This window comes from Siniperca chuatsi, linkage group LG15 (genome assembly GCF_020085105.1).
Source record: "Siniperca chuatsi isolate FFG_IHB_CAS linkage group LG15, ASM2008510v1, whole genome shotgun sequence".
Classification (NCBI taxonomy): Eukaryota; Metazoa; Chordata; class Actinopteri; order Centrarchiformes; family Sinipercidae; genus Siniperca; species Siniperca chuatsi.
In genome coordinates this window covers 13,423,970-13,441,401 of record NC_058056.1, presented here as the reverse complement: position 1 = coordinate 13,441,401, position 17,432 = coordinate 13,423,970, and the positions used below count along the sequence as shown (strand labels likewise).

Sequence of the window (17,432 nt, the reverse complement as noted above, 5' to 3'; positions counted from 1 at the left end):
ATGAGCCACTGAACAAACATTCACTTGGGAAAAGTGCACCGCTAACGTCAGATTGCAGGCTAGATAGCTAATTAGCTGCTCAGCTGTGCTGCAACACATTAAACAGCATGTAAACATACCTACAAATGTCACTTCGGTTCAGCTAGATGCTTGCGTGGTCCTTACTCTCCAGTAACACTAACAACACACTGTCTGCCCATGACATGAAGGCTACAGCGCAACTTTGTTTACTTTGTCTCTCGTTCCCTATGGTGTAACACTGGCAATCTCTTGTTCCCTACGGTGTAACACCGGCACTCTGCCTGCCAGCTGCTTTCAATCAAACACAGACTCCGACTCGCCCCTTCAGCCAGCTGAGACGAAAAGGAGTATTTATGATATTTCCCCAAAGACCATTTTCTTCCTTTTAATAATAAAAAAACTTTTAACAATACTTTAATACAATATTTAAAAAACACTTTCTTTGACATTATGTTTAACTAAAAAAAAGACATCACTAAATGTGATCTCAGTTGGACTTAAATAAAAATATATTTTTATTCTGTGGATATTGTTACAGTTCCTTCTCTATTACTCCACTTTTGCAATTAGCACACACCACAGCTCTGCCCCATTATAAGTGCTCCAGTGCTCCTTTTGGTCAAATTTCACCATTGTGCTCACGTGTACTATTTATTCACCCTCCGCTGAGGCAGCAGAGAAGAAATAGTGCATTTGGGGAAGCTGCTTTTTTCATTTTTAAGATTGATGTGTTTGAAAGATTGAGAAAAGCTGTTCATGTATCAAGTATTATTCACTTTGGCCAAATTAATGTCCTGAGGATTTTCTGTGTAATCAACTTTACACAAGTCTTTACTGTAGACACTTGTGGATTGTGGTAGCCTATTTGGTCACACTCAATAGAATCTAAAGGCTTTTTAATGGTCTCTGACGAATTTTTAGATTGAGGATTGTTAGTCTTTGGAAAAGGATTGCGCCGTGCCAACACTCCTCTGGGCAGGCTAGTTCAATATGTGTCTGGAAATGGGCATTTTGTTCCCTTTCTAATTGTGCTTTGTGGAGGTAAGTAACAGTAGAATTGGCTGCTGAGTGCTGGGAGTGTGTGAAGCATGCTGGCAGCTTAAAACATTGCATTGGAGGAGTGGGGGCGGTGGTGAGGGGGCAATGTCAACACCCACATAGTCTGTCTACTCCAGGCTCTCGCCTCTGCAACCATTGAAATCCCCCCTTCCTCACCCCATTGCTCACCCCTCTCATTGCTCTGAGGAGAGAAGGAAGGAAACAGAAGGACAGGGTATGATCACATGGTCATGCTCTACGGTACCCGGCCATGATAAGAAAACCTATTAGCTACTGAAGGTGTAATTCATTGAGGGGTAAGCATCTATGGTCACTCCACTTTTATTTTTGTCTTGGTATGTGAGTGACAATGTCTCAGATAGCTTGGCCTTGATCTTAGACTCTGTTTTTCCAGTCCAGCCCTTCCTTATGTATCAAGCTGTCAGAGAATTACAGGAATGTCTGGCCTTTTCCCGTTTTAATTTTTTTTTCTCCACAAACCAAGAAGAGAGATTTAATAGAGTTTATAATTTTGTGGATTTCCTCAGGTAGCTTTTATAAATGATAGTACATGATTTTATATATGAGAATGACTTTTGATCTCCCATTTAAGTTTAGAACCTCTAGTGCTTTGACATATTTCGGCTCTGAATTTAGTCATTTAAATATATCTGCCTTTCGATATATTGTTTTGGCACTGCATTCATTGGAAAAAACATTTTAGTACAGCTTCACATTTTAGGTTAATAATTCGAAGAAAGAGGAATATACAGTAGCTGCAGTACAAAAAGCTCTCTTGTACCCCAGTACTCACAGCCCTTGTTTTGGCGTTCACCTCTTATTGCAGTGAAATGCCTTTAATACGATATTAGGATAAATTGACTTGATTTCACCTCGACTCTGTTTCTTATAACACAGAATTTCCTGAGTCCCCCCCTCCCACACTCGGGCTGATGGTTTGTGCCAAACATACTGAAACTGTTAAGCACACTGGCTCTTTAAGCCACCACAGGGGTGAAGTATGATGGGTTTCAAAGAGTAGAATGGCTCTTTGAAGTGCCGCTGCCAGGATCTACCAGGTATGCTACATCAGCACTCTGAGAGCTGCTGCCTCACTCCAATGCATGTCTTCATACACCCACGGTTAACTTTGGGATCATTTCCGGTGTTGGACCTCCTGATACGTTTATGATTATTTCCATTCAACGTACTTGTGAAATGATGTGAGCAGTTTAACAGACAACAGACATTTAGACTACAGTTAAGGAGTCAACCTCTTCAACAACAACCAGTTTGTTGTGTTTTTACAAAGCAGCATATTATTTTCCGCTGATTCAGCTTAGTTTTGAGTGATTTTGTTTGCTTCTACAGTTGTGCTTGAGTTTGTGATGGAGCTCCAAGTTTGTCTTGTATTAGTCAAGTGAACACTCATTAATGTGTCTTAAGCTGCATTAGCACCCTGGCCACAAAAATTGCCTCCCCATTTTCTTCTCACTGTACACCCAAATGACCGGAAGCTATTATCTCCGCAGTGTTCTCCGCAATGTTCACTCCAACACAGCTAGAACTGAGAAATACCACAACCCTGTTTATGCAGGGTATTTTTAGTTCTGTTCAATACTTTGTTAGATTGATGTTTGACTTGGTCGAATTTTATAAGGACATACCATTCCAAAGGATTTTATAACAGCCCATTTGCTGAACCAAGAACCCAACTAATCAGAAAAACTCTGGTGAAAATGTAAAACTTCTTTGATGGGGGACAAAGTCCCCACAAAATTGGTTTGATGTCTCTCTTCCTTTGAATTTAAAAGAAGCGAAGTTTTTATTCACATTGATTGGAGCCAGATGTGGTAATAGGAAGGAGAACCCTTAAGGTAAGAACGAGGGAAATTCCAGTGAATGGATTTAGGTTATTCAGCGGATACACAGTACACGTCCCGCAGTGTGCAGTATTAGTGTGTCAAATGTGTGACACTCAGGTTGGCAATGGATCAGGATTGAGTTGCACCAGCCATTACTAAATTTGTCTATAAAATCATTCCTAAGTAACTTCTTAATAACTACTAGTTTTAAACTGGTGATTTACTAAATTATGTTGCACCATTAAATTTGAAAAATATTTTTTTACTAGTAAAGACTTTAGTAATGTGTAAACTGGTTGCAAGGATACATCTGTAGTACCATCCGGTTAAAAGCAATCATCTATAGACAACAGGAAGTCACTGCAGCATCACCAGCTGTAATAATTTCCAAATACAACAGTTCTTAGGGGCCAAGCAAGGTTATCCAGATAATTCAGTAAACCTGTTTCTTAGAACACACCTTTGGTAGTTTGAGGATATTTATCATCACTGTGGTAACTAAAGCATCAGCATCCTTGTCTAGACTGCTCCCACAACAAATCCCCAGATGCTAGTAATTTTTATTTTAAGGACAGTTCTATCAAGTGTCATGTTGTTGCAATAAAACAGGGTAAACAAACAACTGAGTAATAGCTGGAAATACCCTCACACTCACTGATGTTTACACTGACCAGGCAGGGCTTTGAGATACTGTGGCATGATGTCACCTCAGACGGTCCATTTTCCCACATTCACACTGAGTTAGATTGATGCCGCACATGTGCTCAACTTGCACTGCTATGTTGTTCTACTCAAGTCATATCAGCATATTAAAGGATGGCGAGCACAGCGGGGAGTAAGCTGACACCAACGAACAGAAGTCCGGCAGGAAGGGAAGTCCCAGATAGTTGGAGCTCAACACATGTACTGCACTAGTGATGAGAAACTCAGATGTAAAACTGTTCTCTTTCAATTATTTTTCCCTATTTCATTGGTCACTGTGCTGGACTAAGAACTCTTGCTGGTTTTAAATTCATGGTGATCTGTAGTATTTTTTGCGTGGTGTTGTGTTGACAAGCCCTGTCTGAAAGGACTTTTCCTTGGGGTCCTACTGCGACATTGTGCTCACGGAAAGCATATGCTCTTGACTGGAGAAGTAGTCCGTTTTTGACCATATGCTAATAAAATGGTAGCACTGAAGGTCCCTGTGGTCCAGTGTGCAAACTGCAGCCAAGCTAAAGGAAATGACTGCTGTAAACAAAGAACAAGTTCTTGTTTTGTCTCCTGGCGTTGTAGAATCTCTGGCCTTGTGAGGTTCACAGACAAGCCTTTGTTTCCAGAAGCTAAAAAAATTGAATTGGCCCGCGGTCACACCAGTTGTTTTTGCAATATATGTGCCATTATGTGAAGTGAGAAATACATGGGCGGATAGCATGTTCACATGAGTTTAAGATCCCTTGTGTCTTTGTTTGGCCACACAGAACAGGATTTCTTTTTTAACTTGAGTGACACAAGATTATTATCCCACAGTGTGTATTGTTTAAGATTAATTGAATTCTAATTTTAGAGCTTATCATAGTTTTGTTCTAAAAATAAAGCAGCTATTGTGATTTTAAGTCTACAGTGTTTTCTTTTACTCTAGACCAATGGACAAATGTTATTGCTTGTAATGGGAGGAATTTCCAAGAACCTTTTTGTCATTATGACCCCCAGGGATCCCATTTCTTCAACTGCACTTGTATCTCTCTCTTTTTTTCTCTTTCATATTTTTCCTCGCAGTTCCCAATAGTGCTCTTTATGACATTATTTTTGGCTGAGGTGGTACATATACAGCAGCACACCAGACTCTACATAGACTCAATTTGAGCATGTCTTAAGGGAAGGTTGGTCACCTCATTGCTTTAGCAGGGGCCAAAAAGTAAAATAAAAAGAAAAAAAGCTGAAACAGGCTTAGTTCTAATGACAGATAATCCAGTTACAAACTCGTGGAGCTCGTCAAAAGGTTTGCTTTCCAGGTTGTGGCTTTGTGATGTGAATGGAACTTGAAGCTCGGGGAGCACTGAGGCAAAAAGAAAAGGTTTTTAGTTCAGCCTGTGTTTGCCACAGGCTTGCCCTCTACTTTGACTCTGATTTGCACACTTTGACTTGAGGCTTCTGTGGGCACCTACTGGGACACTGTGAGCTGTCTTGTCTTTTTTACTTTTTGTCTGTGGTGTGGGGGAGTTAATTAGGTACTGCCACATCACTGCCTTGGTTGGGTGGTAAAATAACTGACAAGGAAGAGCTGGTAGCGAGTACTATTATGGCTCACTGTTGAGCCACTGAAGCTTGCACCATCTTGCAACATTCCGGGTAATTAAAAGCTATTAAGACGGGTAAGTAGTAAGTCAGTAGTAACTTCATTTGAGAGTACAGGGATTTAAGGACACATGTGGGGCAATATTAGAAAGAAAGATTTGTATGTAATAATTGTAACATTATGCTAGCACTCACAATTTAAGCTGTTTTGTCACACCTCTTCCTCCCTTGTATCCTTTCCCTCTTTCTATTTTCTACACTCTATATCTAAAGTAGGACTGACCCTCACCAAATGTATTAAACTAAAAGTGGATCAATAGTAACAAAGAATGCTTTAGGGTTATAGTAGAAATGCCACTTCTCAGCTTCACAGAACTTTAAAGGACTTTATTTGCTTTCTTGCCGAGAATTAGTTGAAAAGATTTCAAAATGAAGCTACAGCCAGCTGCCGGTTATCTTAGTTTAGCATAAATACTGGAAACAAGGCGAAACAGCTAGTCTGGCTCTGTCCAAAGGTAACAAAAATCCGCCTATCAGCACCTCTAGAGCTATGCTAGCTGTTTACCCCTGTTTACCCCGGTTTCCAGTCTTTATGCTCAGTTAAGCTACAGTAACCAGCAGCTGGCTGTAGCTTCATATTGAACAGACAGACATTAAATTGATATTAATACTCTCATCTAACTCTCAGCAAGAAAGTAAATGAGTATATTTCCCAAAATGTTGAATTATTCATCAAAAAATAATGTATTTTTCTTCAGGGTGTGTTATTGAGGGTTTTCCAACATGAGGTGAAACTTTATAGATATTTAATTTCTCTTATAAGAAAACATTGAGCTGACACATGCACACAAATGGTATTAACTGCAAAGCAGTTTGCGTTCTTCAGAAGAGAAAGTTGGTGTGTGTTTTTGTTTTATCACCTTTTCACTGACTTCTCTTCATTTCTGCTCTCCAAGCCACAGGCCACTGAAGGATGAAGAGGGTCTTTGGGATGGGCAGATGCAGAGTGCCTATAGCTTGGTGACAGGGGTGAACCCCCAGCAGCGCTACCAGCCCACCCAAGGAAGCTACCAGCTTCAGTTTGCTATCCAGAAACTGCAACAGCAAAGACTTAAGTCTCGACAATTTCTGGACCAGAGCCATTGCAGACACCAGGTATAGAAGAAATTTTGGTTTGTTTCCTCCATTATTTCATTATGAATATGATACTTTAATGACTGCATTCATTATTGTTAAAGGTGAACTCCCCACATGTGTCCTGTCCACAGAACACAGTGAGCTGGTAAAGGCCAACTTTCAAACACATGGGCTTAAAACTTTGGTGGAAAAATGGTTTCCTTGCTCACCGCCTAGGGTGTTTAGAATCTGTGAATCTCAACAGCATTATGTTACTGGGATTTTGTTGTTGTTTGGAAATCCTCATGGTTTGTTCCTTTAAAACACTCAGACCTTTTTGTTTTGTTAAATTAGGATTTAGTAAAAGAGTTAAGAGAAATGCGTCGTTCAGCTTCTTTTGTTTTCATTTGATGTCTTACTTTAATATCAACACCGCATGGATGAAAACTGAACATGTATGAGAACTATTGAGCTGTAACTCAGGAAAACCCTCATATTTGTGTCTGCACAAAATATTCCCTTACCTAAGCACAGTGCTGTCCAAAATAGTCCAAATACACCCACATCAAGGGGAAAGCTTTCATGTTAGCATTTACAAAGCTATTCTGAGAATCTCTTTCCAAACCACTTAACAAAATGGTGTTCGGTGGGAATATCCTCTTCAACAGAAGCTCATTCCTGGAGAGCCAAACATGACTCCTCACCCCAAGATTACATTGTTTGGCTGAGTGACTCGGCTAGGCTTATATTGGAAGTGGGGTAATCAAGGAATGCTGCCCATGAGGGCACTAGGGAGGCCCCATACAGAGTCCATTATGAGTTTGAAGTCCTACCATTACAGTTCATATCAGATTTGAGCGCCATTTGAGTTCCCATTGCAACACAAATAAAATTTTGGGATATGATTTTCTCAGCAGTAGTAATGTAGCGACAAAAAACCTTTTAGTCATGCCTGACTAGCCGTGACAGATGTGATTTGGCTGTTTTTAGAGGGAGATTAGAAAGGTAGAGAGGTCTCGGTCATTTTGCACAGCCTAATTTTTATGTTTAGAGAAAAAAGATAGGCCCTCTGTCTTTCTGTACAATTGCTTTGAAAGAGGATCTTAACAGGAAGAGTGTGTTTCTTCATTTTCCAGAGGATTTTGTGGAGTCCATCTATGGATGGAGAGAAATGGAGACAGGAAAGTGCCATGGGACAGCTTACAGGGTGGAATGATTGGATGCACCCGCTTTTTTCCTATCTGTCCTGAGTAATGCAGTTGCTCTCACGTCATTGTTTTTTCATCATCTTGGTTGGGCCTTAATTAATGCAATTGAGGTGATATTTCTCTTGGCTTGGTCCAGCAGCCTTACGCAAGGCACTTTATGAAAGTGATCCCGTGCCTTTCCTCTGTTCCATTCCCCTTCTCATTTTGTCTCACAGTCTGAATACAGTTGACCAAGTTTCTTTTATTGCTGCTCCCATCATGCTCCAAGCATGGCAGGAGGAGGCAGGAAAATCTTAAATCTGAAATGGTTTGAGGCATTGATGACTGCATGTGGAGTTTACAACAGAGCTATCCTGTTGTTCAACCCTCACAAACTGAGGTCATAGGAAGGCTGACTCTGGATATAGTTGTCTCACCATCAAATCAGACATCCCTCCCTAAAATCCTTGCCATCCCTCCCTGTTCGTTCCACCTACATGGGTCTTTCTGCCAGTCTGTCCCAGCAATGTGTAGCTTTACTGAAACTGAGGTCTTCCATCCTGCAGCCACTTAATGTATTACTATTTCACCCATTTTCTGACTCCAGAGACAATTGTCTAAATCTTTCTTTGCAGCACATGCACCTTGATTGGTCCAGGAATTAGTCAGTGACTTAACTTCACTACTCTATAGTGGCATGAGAGAGGGGCTTTGGTCTTTTTGATACTAATGCACTTCATATTCCTGAACTTACTTTGCCTCATGGGGAAATTAATTGATCATTTTAGATTGACTAAAGACACAAAAGGAAGTGCTTCATTTAGTGTGAGTATTCATGTACATATATGTGTGTACTTCTGTGAGAGAGAAAGAGACAGGGGGCTGTTCCGGCGCTCCAGTCCACGTTCCAGTTACTGGGTGCAGACTGCGCGGCTCCTCCACAGACTTGGCCCCGGGCCACCTGGCAACCAAAGAAAGGTGCCCTTCCTGGTCCCGCTCAAACTGAATTGCGGCCATAGGCCTTGCAACCTGGAAACTCAGCTTCTCATTTATCAACACACAAATTACATCAGATATTCCATGTCACACTGCCGGCCCTTTGAACGGCTGCACTGTGAAGCTGGAAAACCATTAGCTTGTTAGATAGCCGTATAAAGCTGCAGAGAAAATAGCATAGGCATGAGATGTGGAAGGAATGTATGCAAAGCATTCCCCAGCACTGCAAGGACAGAGTGAAATGTGGCTCTAAAATATTATGTCAGAAAGAGAACGGTATTTTACCCCATCCCAAGCCTTTGATGAGATCTTGTACAAACAAATAAATAATGTGAAGAATTTGCTTCTCATTGCAGCCAACTGCAAAAAATGTTGAGCTTGTTTTGATACTGGATGGTATTTCATTAATGTATCTGCACTAAGTCAAGCACTTTGATATTTCACCTAAATGACCATAGATCACATGACTAACCCATTTCAAATGTGATTGCACTTTCGTACTCCTCTTTTGGAATTGGGTTTAATTTTACATACAGTACACATAGGACACATACACACACACACACACACACACACACATATATATAGATAGATAGATAGATATATATCAGTCAACAATCAACCAAAGATTTCATATTATTTACATATATTAGAAGGAGTAACGGTACTAGGATTGATCCTTGTGGAATGCCAGGAGCAACAGCTCCATGATCCAATAGGATACCTTTAACATCAATATATTGAAAAGATTTTGATATGGAAGTTGTTGGTAACAAGCTCTAAAGGCACTGAGAGCACCATTGATATTGTAGACCTTTTCTGTAATGGGTGTTTATGTCATCTAATTTGTTGTAAAAAAACTAAAAAGTTGTATTTTACAACAATTTGCACATCCTGTCGCACATCCTGGGTCTGTCCAAGAAATGCAGGCATGTATTTTGGGATCTCTTTAGTAATCCCTCTTGACCACCACCTTAAAGCCACAAAGTCATTTTCAGGCCTGCAACTTGGAAGTAAACTGTACCCAAACATGATCAAGTGTGCTCATTACAATCTCAGACAAATTGGCCACCATGCTCAGTTCCATCAACTTCTTTCTTCTTCTACTGTTGCAAAGTTGATCCAGTCTTCAGATGCTACATAACCCCCAAAGATGTAGGTTCCCTTTATTATTTTATTATCAAATTGTATCCAACAGACCTCTGATACTCCAAACCGAAGCTGACAGCAAAGATGCATAAGCAGGAGGTTATCTGATCTACGCAATGCTTTGTCCCCTCATGATCAGAATTGCTCAGTTGGTAAAATTAATGCACCAGTGTGCAAATTGTGAACAACCTCTTTGATAAGCCATCCTGCTTGATATGCTCTTTGAATACCTGCTTGTACCTCTGTTGCTGTTGTTGCAGTAGTGTAGACAATGAATGTCACATGGGTTCAGCAAGTAGATATGTTCTTGGATCAAAATTAATACTGCCTTTCCATAAAGGTTTAACTACAATCAAAGTTATCATTGCAAACTAAGTTGATAAAAGTGTCACAAGTAGTTTGATTGTCTCATTGATTTTGAACTTAAATAACAGTTGTCTTTCTTGTTTCTTAGGCTCAATTTCCAGACCAGACAAGTACTCCACACGCCCAGGCTCCCACAAACTCATCCAGCTGCCCTCCACCCAGCTTTTATGTTCAGCCCAATCACAATCATAGCCACAGCCACATCAAAACCTGTGTTAGTCCTGTTCTCGCCCCAAAGCCACCCAGCAGTGCGAGAGAAGGACAGATCAGGAAAACGGCAACAAAGCGCCTCATCAAGTAAGACCAGACTTGCAAATGAATGCATTTACTCCAGATTTACATCTTTCTGACTCCTGATGCTACTTAAATCCAGTATAGTGGAGAGTTTAAGAAAGTCACCATGTAATTTATGGGGTGGCGTTGATTGGCCGCTGCTTGTGGATCGAGACGAAGTGCATGGGATCGGTGAGTTCAAGAGGACATGGCTAATGCTAATGGGAGTTAGAATTTGTGTTTAGTGGAGTGCTCCCAGTCTTTTGGCCGCAGGGTGTATCTGCCTGTTCAGTAAACAACCTCATCACAGGCCTGATTTCTGCTTGAACTGTAAACAGAACGTGGTTCAGTGGAAGGGCCCGGGCTCCGAGCGCCGTTTAAATCCTGTTTGGTTTGGAGATAAGCTGAAGAGCACAGAAGAGAAAATAAAAGGAAAGGAGTGAAACAGGGCTGAACTACCAGCTATTTCCCTCAATTACTTTATGACTTTATTACTGCAACTTCTGGCCAAATTACACAACAACAGCAAACCTTTGTGATCAGGGCTGATTGTTTGTTTAATGCACGCTTTTGCAGTGGTGAAGGGCTCTTCACAGCCCTCTAATGCGTAAGAGGGAAGGATATGACTGGAGTGAAACACAGACTGTTTTTATTGTATATGACTGAAGCCCACACTGTATGTGAGTGGTCAACTGTCTGACTGTCCATTTCTCTGTGTGACTTAATTAATTCATTGCAACTTTGCAGGCCTGCTGACACTAAACGGTAGAGTTTGAGAGTAGCAGGTAGCACTGAGCAAAGCCCTCGCTCTGCTGACGTGTTACATTCAGTCATCTGACTTGACTGAACAAACTGGACCTGGCAAGTGAAGAGTTAAAAGGGCAGTGGTGCAGCGCAGGGGTTGTAGAATAGGTTAGGGCAGCCGGGTAGGTGCTGTGTTTGCTCCTGTGTGTGTGTGTCTTCCTGGCAGTGGCTGTGTTTACCCTCTGCATGTGGAATTCCAGAGCCCCCTCACACTCTCCTCTGTCCTGCATTTTTGTGGTCGACCAGTGTGACAGGGGAGAGTGTGGGAAAAACGGAAGCTTCAGAACAAAAAAATGCACCGATGGAAACAATAAAAAGAAAGAATAAAGAGAGGGGAAAAGAAAGAATGACAGAGAAAAGTAAACTCTGTCCAGGAGAAAGGAGATGATTGTTTGCAGAGAATGATGGGATAATAAGTTGCTTCCCTTTATTTCCAGCTCTCATTTTAGGGGCAACTCAATACCTCTGTTATTGAGGCACATCTGAAATGCATCCCAGTGTAGGCCTAGACTAGTCCAACTTATAATAGAATCACTGCTGACAGCACTGTGCTGGGTGTATTCAAACAGTTCAAGGTTAGCCCTCCAAACACCTTCCTCTAGCCAGCTGTTGAACTGCAAAACTGTTTGATACAAACTTACCAGCATTGGCCTCGCCTGGGTCTCCCATGAGTAATACGCCATTGATGATCATTGACAGTTGTTAGTTGAATCTGTTAATCAGAATGACATTTGATTTTTGGTCATGTTTAGGAAAATAAATTAAGTGAAGATTTCTGTTGATGCAGCCAAATGATTTCCTCTGTTTGGAGGCCTGCACGACAAATCCTACAAGAGTGCTATCCAATCGGGTTTGAAACTGCTGACTTGTTGATTGGACCGAGTGACTAGTCAGCATTCAGTTTTAAATGAAGATTATAAGAAGATGAATAGACCATGGCAATGTTTCTTTTAAGCTCAGCTAACGTGGTACACTTGCTTGAAGCAAAAATGCTTCATGTTGGTATCTACTCAGCAGGGCAGGGCTCTCTAGTCTATCAACATACCACAGCTGCCAACTCGAGGGGCTGCGAGGACTCAGAGTGGTATGACTTCAGTGAAGGCTTTGAAAGGAGCAATTTGTAACACAAATAAATGAGCCTGTTTGGTATTTTGTTTGCAAGGTTTGGCTAGACGCAGCTGTAACTACGGAAACCCAGGCTGTCGTGTGGCATTACTAATAGGGTGACAATTACAGCAGCACCATTAATGTCAGCCTCGCTGCTGCTTTCACTCCTTATTAATCAGCCACAACAGTAGTTATTTTCACAGGATACTGTATACACACAGAAGCTGCCAAAAGTGTGTTTATGGTTAAACTGTATCCCCTTTGGTGAGTCTGAATAACATTAAGACATACTAGCTACCTGAACACACAAACAAAAAAGTAAAACTGTACATCAGCTATGTTTACATAAGGACTTCAGCTCTCTGTGACTAGTGTGAAATTGTCAACTTTAGGCTTATATATCATCTGGACATACTGCAAGTTCAGATTTTGTTCTCACCTACAGTGTTTCTCTGACTCTTGAAGTGACAGAGTGAGATACTTGACAAAGAAAGTGATGTGAAGAACCCAGAGGTCAAGTTTTTCCCCCCTTTCAATATGAAAGGGGTTGCTTCCTGTTGAGCTATGCCACACTTAAAGTGGGCCAGTTCTATTTGTGGTTGTGTAATGGTATGAAAGAACAACTGTGCAGCCCCTTACAAGGAGGCAGTGTGTACCCTCATTACCTTGTTAATGCTCCTTTGGCAAGCTGCTGTTATGGGGCGAGAGGTTAATGCCAGCTAAGCTTTATTTATTGTTCCCCCTAAAAAATGCTTAACAGATTTAATGTATAAGGTTACAGACGTGTCTGCTCCTGCTCTATGCCTCACCAGTTCTTATAATGGTTTACTCTGTGAAAACACTGTATTTGTTGTCTGATTATGTGAAAAGGGCAGTGATGTTGCTAGGTACGATCCGAAAGGATGCAGTAAACTCACTGTTGATGCGTCCAGGGGACGCACTGTATTTTTCCCCTGATAATGCTACATTGTGACCAACAAATTTGTATTGAAATCATAGAAATAAACAAAACAAAAAAACTTGCTGTCAAAAAACCTGTTTCTTACCATCTGCGCATATACTGTATCTCTCCAGCACCAAACAGGAAGCAGCAAACCGCATAGTTACTTTGGTAACGACCCAAAAAAGTCCTCAAATACTGTCTCACACAAACACGATAGACAGTGTTATGAGTCTGTGTTTAATTCGGTGTGTATCTGAGGGGAGCTTCTGTTGAACGTTAAAAAATATACATACAATATTAGCAGATGTACATTTTTTTACGTTTTGTCACAGCATCAGAAACACTAGGTATTGCTAAAGTATGATAAGGTTGTCTGACGCTGACTTCGGTTAGTTATTGGTTTAATTAATAGTTTACAGTCTAATAATGTGTGTTTTTATTGATTACTGACGGTGGCTGATCAGGCTAATTATCAGCTAATTGTACTCAGTTAACTAACGGCACTATGCAGTAAATGGTTGCCCTTTGTGTGCGTGTTTTTAAACTACTTTCCTAATTAAACATGCTGTGCTTGTGCTTGATGGTGTTATGACTCCTGCTCAGCATTCTCGTTGCCCTTTAGCTTCCCTTTTTAACATTTATTCACCCAGAAAAGGCTAATATTTCTCTGTATAATATGACCTCCTCTTTCTGTCTGCTGTGTGTCTGCAGTGTATTTACAGATTTGGGATTTTATTTATTTAATTTTCAGATACATTTTCAACATACATAAATAACCATAAAACATCAGACATAAGTTTAACACTACAATTTGTCAAAAAACACAATTTCCCTGAAACTCACACAAATGACCGCCTGTGGGTTCCAGGGACTCACTACATTGAAACATTCAACATCACTGAAAAGGCTATATAATTCTTTATCTCCAGACTTATGTATGAAACAATGTGAAATAAATATACAAAGTGTATACTGCTCTATTGACTATGCACCCTATAAGAAAGACTATGTATGAGCCTTACCACCACAATAATCTTGCCAATGAGAAAATCAAATCACCCAGGAGAAGGAGCTGGAATTTGCCCCCTTCTTGTCACAATAACTCATGAGAGGCTCTCAGTAAACACTTAACCCCCACTAGCCTCCACTGACTGCACACACAGAGAGACTATTTGAAATTGTCTCCACCTTTCTCCTGTCAGAAGATGACTCATCAGACACCATGCGCACACATACATAAGCTCAAAGAATCACAAGTTGTCAAAAACAGTTATCTTTACATATTTATTTAGATATTTTATAAGTAGAACAATACACTGGGAGAAATCCATAGCGAGGTGTCCTAACAGCTTTGACCTGGACTGTGGAGATATTTATTGCTTTTCAGATGCAGTTTGTCACCGTATAACCCCTCAGGGAATGATCTTTTTGGTCTTCACTGACACTTATCTTGTGTCTGCTTAACAGGCAGATGTCCGCAGAGAGTTTAGCCAGTGGAAGTGAGTCCAGCGGCCAGCATACGGTCTACGAAGCCATCTGTGGTAAAACAGGTGGGTCTGATGCTGCAGTTCTACACACGCTTAGTACCGTGCTGTAACTTGGCCTGTTGGTGCTGTAGTCCTTGGGCAGGGGGAAGTTATTCCCTCTCTTTGCCAGTGTCAGTGATTACAGACAGGCATAGTGGACATTCCCCATGGAGGACTGATAAACACCACTGGATATTTTTAGCCAGCTCTTGCTTGCTCAGTGGTGTGCAGGATGTGTAAATGTATTTTACACACTGTAAAAGATAACTACATTGTCATAATAATAGTGTGCAAACTTTAATTACAACCCTGTTAGAAGAGTACAAGTGAGGTTTTATTGGTTATTATATTACAATGACTTGTGCCATGACCCTCTTTAGAGTTAATGCCAAGTGGAGTGGAAGCAGCCAGATTTTAATGGGCATAAACAAACTTTGCAGTGCGGTAATTTTCTGTTTGATCATATAGTCTGTATGTATCCAAGACTAGAGGTCAGATTACTGCTGAAGGATAAAGAGGCATAACAGTGATGACATTTTGTAATGAGATCCAGTGATGGGAACAGTTTGGGCATTCCCATCTGTTGGTCATTCCTAGGCAGTCGTAATTACTGTCCATCCGCCAAAAGGTCTGTCCAATTGTACCCCAGACATCACACTAAGTGAATTTAAAAGTGTAGCTCAGTCTTTGCTAAGTTTATTATGGGTAATGCACTGCAATTGTGGGTGCACGCACTCACGTGTGCCCTGTCATCCTGCCCTATTTCCACAACTCTTTCCATCCTGAGCGAACTGTTGAGCTTATTGCAGTAACAGTGATATTAAGCAGTTTGCGCTGATGCACACATCTGTTTGCCTGATCAAGGGGTTTTTCCATAGACCTACTATACATTAGCATTAGCAAATCCTACCATTCATCACGTCACATGAGTGTCACAGTCGAGCCGAACCAGAGATGAGCTTGTCGGAAAAACACACACCACCCAAAAAAAAAAAAAAAAAAAAAGAAATCTGTGCGTGTGTCTGTAACCAGAACATTTCTTTTCATTCTCCCTCTTCCCCCCAAAACTATGAAGGCTGGCTTAGGTTAACAAACATCTTATAAACTCATCAATTACTGTAACTGGATCCGTTGGGAGAAGCTTCTGAATTTCATGAATGCATTTTTTCCGTTGTTCAGGGCGCAAAGGGTGGGGGAGATGCTTCACTCTTGACTTAAAAAAATGTCTGAACCAAAGAAAAAAAAAATCCCAGTACCAAAACCAGTTAACCATGCACTGAGAATCGGACTGGGAGTTGAACAGAGACTCAGTGTGGTGTTTGGGAGGGAGGAGGGTGTTATTAGAAGGGGCACAGCCTTTGTGGAGCTTAGGAGTGCGTCAGGTCTTTCTGCCTGCCCAGTGTACCTTTGTAGCGAGATGACTGAGCTACCCTGATCGACTCTGACAGGGAGTTAGAGCAGGTCCAAATGGAGAGCATTCTCTATGATCAGCTGTCAACCACCATTAATCACACTCTCCCTTTATCTCTCTCTTGTGCGCTCTCTTAATCTCTTCCTCTCTTTGCTCATACAACTCTCCCTTTATCCTCTGGATAACTTTTCCTGCTCACTCACCCCATTTCCCCCTTTCCTTCCCTACTTCTTCTGTGTTAGTCTTTGACATGATATGAGGGGAGGGATCTGATGAGGGCCGATCAAAGCTTACAAACCTAGATTATATCGACCACATGTGTTTTACAATGCTTCCCTTGAAGCTTTCTTGAAGTTCTCAGGGCTCCACAGCTGGTGTCTGTGAGGAGATTTATTGCTTTCAGTTTGTGTAGGAAATGAATGCTGCACTTGTGCCATTTTAATGGGAGTCTGATCATGTCAGGACGGATAGCTTAGGCCTCTCTCTGTCAAAATAAGACTGTTTGGTGCCTTGTTGGGAAAGGAAGGTAGTTTTTGGCTGTCATACCCTTTTCAGATATATTATGTAAGTTATTGGATGTTTAATTTGAAGTAGTCAGTGCACCTTTTTTCTTGGTGAATTGCTTTTCTTAAACTATGTATTTTGTTAGGTATCTTGCTAGCAGATAAGGTCAAATGTATGTAGTAACAACATTACATGATTTTATTTGAGTATACAAAGATCCAAACTGTTAAATAATTATGGTAGATAACTGTTTTTACTGTTATTCTGACTCAACTTTGGGGTTAATTTGCCTTTGAACAAAGTTAGTTCTGAGTGTCATTTGGAGTGGGATATGTCCCTTTTTCTTTCTTTTGCTGAGCTAGAGGAAGCTGCTTCCAGCGGTCATGTCATCAGATTGGAAGTAGGGGAGATGTTTTCGTTCTCCAGCTCAGTCAGGCCCCACAGTGTAAAAGAGCACCAAAATAAACAGAGTGTGCAGAGAGGGAATGAAAGGGAATACTGTTTGGGAGCACAAACACGGCAGCTCTAACTGTACTTGGAATGCCTTTTCTAGTGGATGCCTGGCCGTGTGCCAGCCGATAGGATGAGGAGTGAGGGGGCTTAGAATGAGGGGACAGCCAGACAAAAGGCTAAAGCACAGAGATGACTGAGCAAATCCGCTGGTAACCACCTTGACCATGAATAATAATAAAAAAAGATCAGCAAAACATTCGCCAGGAGGGTTTTAGTGTACTCTTTTGAAGTAAAAATCTTTCAGGTTTGACCTAAACATATGTACACACATGGGCGCTGTGGGGAAAACCTTGTGCCGCCCTTCTACCTCTTTTATTAATTTTTCATCTGTTGCTT

General features: G+C 41.1%; 1 protein-coding gene across 9 annotated transcripts in view; it reads left to right on the top strand.

Moving 5' to 3' along the window:
• Positions 1–17,432, top strand: part of ttll5 (tubulin tyrosine ligase-like family, member 5) — a 47,895-nt gene that overhangs the window by 28,812 nt on the left and 1,651 nt on the right. For 8 of the 9 annotated variants that reach the window (XM_044165835.1, XM_044165832.1, XM_044165834.1 and 5 more), the window contains 3 exons: positions 6,158–6,356; positions 10,104–10,312; positions 14,610–14,692. In XM_044165835.1, coding sequence (XP_044021770.1) covers positions 6,158–6,356; positions 10,104–10,312; positions 14,610–14,692 — 491 coding nt within the window. The remainder of the gene's footprint in view (positions 1–6,157; positions 6,357–10,103; positions 10,313–14,609; positions 14,693–17,432) is intronic. The other variant, XM_044165837.1, reaches the window with a different exon arrangement.